The sequence below is a fragment of the Mus pahari genome, chromosome 1, assembly GCF_900095145.1.
Source record: "Mus pahari chromosome 1, PAHARI_EIJ_v1.1, whole genome shotgun sequence".
In the NCBI taxonomy this organism is placed as follows: Eukaryota; Metazoa; Chordata; class Mammalia; order Rodentia; family Muridae; genus Mus; species Mus pahari.
The window spans coordinates 146,371,662-146,378,074 of NC_034590.1; the positions used below are offsets into that span (position 1 = coordinate 146,371,662).

General features: G+C 37.5%; 1 protein-coding gene across 1 annotated transcript in view; it reads left to right on the top strand.

Moving 5' to 3' along the window:
- The first annotated feature begins 281 nt into the window (after positions 1-281).
- Kif20b (kinesin family member 20B) overlaps positions 282-6,413 on the top strand; it is a 51,663-nt gene continuing 45,531 nt past the window's right edge. The window contains exons 1-5 of the mRNA XM_029536420.1: positions 282-429; positions 2,550-2,636; positions 2,716-2,832; positions 3,376-3,514; positions 5,178-5,362. Of these exons, the coding sequence (XP_029392280.1) occupies positions 283-429; positions 2,550-2,636; positions 2,716-2,832; positions 3,376-3,514; positions 5,178-5,362 (675 nt within the window). The 5' untranslated portion in view covers position 282. The remainder of the gene's footprint in view (positions 430-2,549; positions 2,637-2,715; positions 2,833-3,375; positions 3,515-5,177; positions 5,363-6,413) is intronic.

A 6,413-nucleotide genomic window follows, 5' to 3' on the forward strand; every position in this document is an offset into this window, starting at 1 on the left:
TTTTCTTTGAGACAAGGTCTTTGCCCTAGATTGTTCTTGGACACCCTATGTAGCTAAGATGACCTGGAACTTGGTGATTTTCCAGGTCAACCTCCCTACGTGTTAGGAGTATAGAGACCCATGCCATCATACCCTGTGTATGCGTGGGGTGGAACCCAGAGTTTTGTGCATGGTAGTCTGTTAACTACATCCAAGTTCCCAGGAGTGTAGACTTAAAATTGTAGGTGGCTTACATGCTGATTTATTAAGGCTGCTTAAAGAGGCTGCTGTTCTTCTTGCAGAATGGAATCTCACTTGAATCAAGATGTATTGTCTAGACCGTCTTATGTTTTTAGTGCTGACCCAATTGCGAGGCCTTCGGAAGTCAATTTTGATGGTGTTAAGCTTGATCTTTCTCATGAGTTTTCCTTAGTTGCCTCAAACCCTGGGGTAAGTACAATGTAAGAAAAACACTTGATTATTGTGCACCAAGGAATCGCGGTGCTAGGTGATTTAGATTGTTAATTCTGTTTCTTTGAAAAAATAGGAGAGAGGTGGCCTTTTTCTCTCTGGTATTGTGTATCTGGTAGATTTTTTTTTTTTTTTTGAGACAGGGTTTCTCTGTGTAGCCCTGGCTGTCCTGGAACTCACTCGCCTGCCTCTGCCTCCCAAGTGCTGGGATTAAAGGCGTGTGCCTCCACTGCCTGGCTAGAATCACCTTATTTTAATTAATTTAGAAATAGATTATCACACAGCTGGTTTAAAGAAGCCACTTGAACACTCACCTAATCCCAAACTCTACATCTCTGTGAACTTTATCCAGTTAGGATAAAGTTTATTTTTATTTTTGAGGCAGGGTCTCTCTTTGTAGCTCTCCTTCATCCTACCCTTCAGTCTCTACATCCCTGGAGTCCTGGGATGTGCTGTTTCTGAGAAGGATCTATAGCTATATCTATGTCTCTATGTCTCTGTCTATCACTTCATCTAGGTCTGCTCTGGAACTTGTATGTGCCTGAGAATGACCATGAATTCCTGAACCTCTTACTAAAATTACATACTGAGTTCTCACAACTGAGTTCCCTCTCACTTCTCCTCACCAATGGACATTAAAAGCTTCTCATTTATCTGTTCTTTTAAGAAATCTGAATTATCTTGATAAAATCCATGGCCTGTATATGTTAGGCAATCACTTTACCACTGAGCTATATCTCTAAGATCTTTTAAGTTGCCCACACTAGTCTTGAACTTGTGTATGTCTTGTAGGCTTCCATTTTTGATCTTCCTGCTTTACCTTCAGAGTATCTGGAATTATAGCTGTGTGACAGTATACCTGCCACACCCAGATTTAGTTTTGGTTTTGTTTATTTATTTTATTACATGTATATCAGTGTTTTGCCTTTTGTGTGTGTGTGTGTGTGTGTGTGTGTGTGTGTGTATCTCATGTTTGTCTGGGGCCTTAGAGAGTCAGAAGAAGATGTCAGATTCTAGAATTAGAGTTACAGATGGTAGTGAGCTGTCTGATGTTGATGCTGGAATTGATCTCAGGTCTTTTTTTTTTTTTAAGATGTATGTATGTATGTATGTATGTAAGTACTGTAGCTGTACAGATGGTTGTGAGCCTTCATGTGGTTGTTGGGAATTGAATTTTTTAGGACCTCTGCTTGCTCCGGTGGCCCTGCTTGCTCCAGCCCAAAGATTTATTTATTATTATACATAAGTACACTGTAGCTGACTTCAGACGCACCAGAAGAGGGTGTCAGATCTTATGTGTGGTTGTGAGCCACCATGTGGTTGCTGGAATTTGAACTCAGGACCTTCAGAAGAGCAGTCCGTGCTCTTAGTCCCGCTGAGCCATCTCGCTAGCCCACCTCAGGTCCTCTACAAGAACACTGTATACTCTTAATCCTTAAAGTATCTCTCCAGCCCTTTCCCATTTTTCATCCGTTTTTTGGAGGGTGGGAGGTCAGGGTTTCTCTGTGTAGCCCTGGCTGCCCTGGAACTCACTCTGTAGTCCAAGCTAGCTTCGAACTTAGAGATCTGCCTGCCTCTACTTCCCAAATGGTGGGATTAAAGGTTCTCACCACCACTGCCCAGCCCATTCTTCTTTTTTTAAATGTATAAGTAGTTAAACATGTAGTGACTAGGTATAATTACCGACTTGCAATCCCAGTACCTGAGATTTACAGTTTAGTAGCTGGTTCATTTCTCAATGGGAATAGCTGATGTTGCAAAGCTCTCTAACCATCTGTGTTTGATCCTTAAGGAAAGGACCAACTCTTGAAAGTTGTCCTCTAAAGTCCACATGCTAGCCAAGACAGCCTTTCCCAACAAAACAAAAAACACCACCACCACCAATTGTGCATCTTTGGCTAGCCTTAGCTATATAATAGCAAGACCTTGATTGTAGAAACACTAAGAAGTGAAGCCAATACAGGTTAGTGACTGAGTAAAAATTCTGTAGATTATTACATAATGCGCTGTAATAATCTACAGAAGAGTTAATCTCTGAAAAGCTATGTTTTGTACTTTTCTTTTTTAAATAGCTTTTTGGTTTTTGTTTTGTTTTATAGGCAAACAGTTTGGGATCTAAAAACTACCTTCAAGTTTGTCTTCGAATAAGACCATTTACACAGTCAGAAAAAGAACATGAGGCTGAGGTTTGTATTGAATTTGATTAGATTTTAATGTTTCGCTTTCATTCATAAATTCAATTCTTACTGTGGACATGTTTCCTAGGGCTGTGTGCAAGTTCTGGATTCACAGACTGTTCTGCTGAAAGACCCTCAAAGCATCCTTGGCCACTCAAGTGAGAAGAGCTCTGGACAGGTGGCACAGAAATTCTGTTTTTCTAAGGTAAGGAGGTACCCTGGGAGACTGAGGAAGTATTTGTGTGTGAGGGAGCTATGAAGTAGACTGAGTGAGGGCCGTGCACATGTAAAGCACATACACTATCCATTAAGTAAATCATTGTGTTGGTCATAAAGTCTTTTATTGTCCTTTTTATTCTAATTAAAATTTTTTTCAAACTCTGAAAAATTGAACCCCTGGATATGTGAGTTTTCTATCTTAGTTATTTTTTAGTTAAATTTTATTATGTGTGCATGCCATGGCATGTGTGGCGTGCATGTAAGGACCTTGCAAAATTCTTTGTTCTCCTCTTTTGCCTTGTGGTTCTCAGGGATTTAACTCAGGTTCTTAGACTTATAACCCACTGAATCATATTGCCAGCCTTGAAGTTTCTATCCTAAACATTTGTTTAATAGCAGTTAAATACCTGTTACTGTACTTTTGTGGTAGAGCTATGATACCTATTTTAAACAAATATTTCAAAACAAATGTTTAATAATTTTGGAACATGAATTTTCTTAAAAACTGTTTCCTAAAATGGTCTTATAGGTTTTTGGACCTAAAACTTCACAGAAAGAGTTCTTTCTGGGTTGCATTATGGAGCCAGTAAAGGACCTCTTAAAAGGACACAGTCGACTGATCTTCACATATGGGCTGACCAATTCTGGAAAAACATATACATTTCAAGGTAAATATTGTTTATTTTGACTAGAAAAGAACCATTAATTCAGTATTTTCCCAATGATGTAGTAATATTTCCATCATATAGTCCATATTTTTTAATTTTACTATTTTATTATATATAACCACATTATTTCTTTTCCCCTAGCTCCTTTTATATCTGTTCTGCTCTCCTCCAACTCATGACCTCATTTTCTTTAATTATTATTGTTATGCATATACGTGTGTGTGTGTGTGTGTGTCTTAGAGTTTCTATTACTGTAAAGAGAAACCATGACCACAGCACTCTTATGAAGGAAAATATTTAATTGGGGTTGGCTTACCGTCCAGAGGTTTAGTCCATTATCTTCATGGTGGGAAGCATGACAGTATGCAAGCAGACATGGTGCTGGAGAAGTAGCTTGGAGTTTTCACATTCAGTTCAGCAGACTCGGCTTCTGAGACCTCAAAGCCCACTTTTACAGTGACACACTTCCTCCAGCAAGGTCACATCTTGTAATGGTGCTACTCCCTATAGGCCAAGCAATCAAGCATATGAGTCTATGGGGCCATTCCTATTCAAACCACCACACTATATGAATAAATAGATAACTATAACCTACTGAGTGTTAAATATTGTTTATGTGTACATGTTTTTAAGACCTATAAACACGATAATGTAAAAAGTATTGGAGCTAAGGTATTGGTGCACCCCTTTATTCCCAGCACTTAGGAGGTAGAGGCAGGCTGCTCTTTGAGTTTCAGGACAGACTGGTTTATATAGTGTGTTCTGGGCTAGCCAGAACTAAATAATGGGACCTTACCTCAGAAAATGAAATGGAAGTGTTGGTTTCATTTTGCCACCATTTTCGTGTATGTATGTCTTTGTATGTTGTTTTCTCTTACTCTACTTTACTCACTTACCCTATGACTTCCTCTTCTCGTCTTCTTCCTCCTCTCAGTAGTCTTTCTGCTCACATGTTGTATATCATAGATAATATGATGCATATGTTCATAGTTACATATATTCTAGCCCTCTGTTTTTGTCTTTTCTTCCCTTCATTTCTCTTCACTTTCACAGTTCTAATTTACTGATATTATCTTTCTCAATTTAAATCTAGACCTGCATAGGAGAGGAAATACACTCACTTGGTTTCTACATTTGACTTATTTCCCTGAACACTGATGTCCATTTTGTTGCTGGACAAGCACTTTACAATGATACCCCCTCCCCAGCTGTATTCTGTCATTTTCCTGTCCTAACTCTCCTCAACCTGGTTACACAGGGACAACTTCTAACTAGCCATCTTATCTGGATGTTCTTAATTTTTCAAAACATGTCACATATATGTTGCTGATGGTATTTAATTCAAATATATGTATAAAATTATTTTATACATGTAATAGAAAGTAAAATAATGTTAAGAATTAAGAGAATTTAGCATGGAATAAATGAGAAATTTTGAGTTTAATTTTGTAATTATGGGCGATAGGATATATTAGGGCTAGATCTGAATATAATTTCTGGGTATCCGATCAGAATATGTTGACAATACAGTAAAGCCTAAAATGATAGAAACATGAATAATTCCTTAAGTTCTTGCATTTTTCCTTTTTACTCTTGCTTATTAGGTAGTGTAAAAGGAGCTTTGTTAATCCAAAAAAGTTGCCTTTGTCCTATTCTTTTATAGGCACAGAAGAAAATATTGGCATTTTGCCTAGAACACTGAATGTACTGTTTGATAGTCTTCAGGAAAGACTATATACGAAGATGAGCTTCAAACCACACAGATGTAGAGAATACTTAAAATTATCATCTGATCAAGAGAAGGAGGAAAGTGCTACCAAAAATACATTGCTGCGACAAATTAAAGAGGTACACTAATATTTTAGTACATAAAATATCAAACTCATGATATTTTTTGTATACCTTCAGGATAATTTTAGCTTGTATTATAATCTGGTTTTGGTCATAGTGGTTTTGGTTTTGAAAAAAAAATATAAGGCAGCAAATGGCAATACTTAGTAGAAATACAAATGGTCCTGGTCTTTTTTGATAGAGAATTAGTGTTATACTTTGAAAATATGAAATATTCATTTGAAAATAATACAAAGAAAAAACTTAATGAAAAGAACGTATGAAATGGAAGGAGATTTTTATGACAGGCTCCCTAGTTAGCTTAGCTGACCTCAGCTTTGCAGTCTTCCTGCCTCTGGGTGCTCGACTCACTGGGTACACCACACTCCTGCCTCATGCAGAGAGCTTTGTCTCTGAATGGATACACACATATACAGGACCTTCACATTTTATTTTTCTCATACTGGTTATTTGAGCTATATTCTCACTCCCCCTTTGTTACATGCAGAATGCAGTTTTTTTAAAAACAGAAGTGAAATACTATTCTTTTAAAAACAACCTAGTATCTCAATAAACTGACTTAAATGTCTTAGTACGCTGCATCATGGTGTCTACTAGCAGTTAAGTTTGTGTGTTCAACTTACTTACTTACTTCCTTTAAAAAATTAGCTTAAAAACTAATTTCATATTGGTGAACCTTCTATAGTCAGTGCTTCAGTGAGTAGATGTTCTAGTTTCAATATATTTCCTGTTACTTTTTCTAAACTGAGTTCAAGAGCGAGCACTTTCTCTTCCTTTTATGGACACAATCTTTGTCTATAGCCTTGGTTTGCCCTCAACTCTCAGTCTGCTTGCCTTGGATTCCTGGTGATGGGATTACAAGCATGTGCCCAACACTTGGCCCTGAGAGCGATTTACTAGACTGTAGGTGGACACCTAAACAATAGTCTCAGTTCAGCCCTTGTTTATGTTTCTCTATAAATGAGGTAATTAGTGCATCTTAGAGTTTTTCTTCTGAAATTTTAGGTGTTTGTTGCCATTTGATTTATTTTCCCTATTTTTTTTTTTT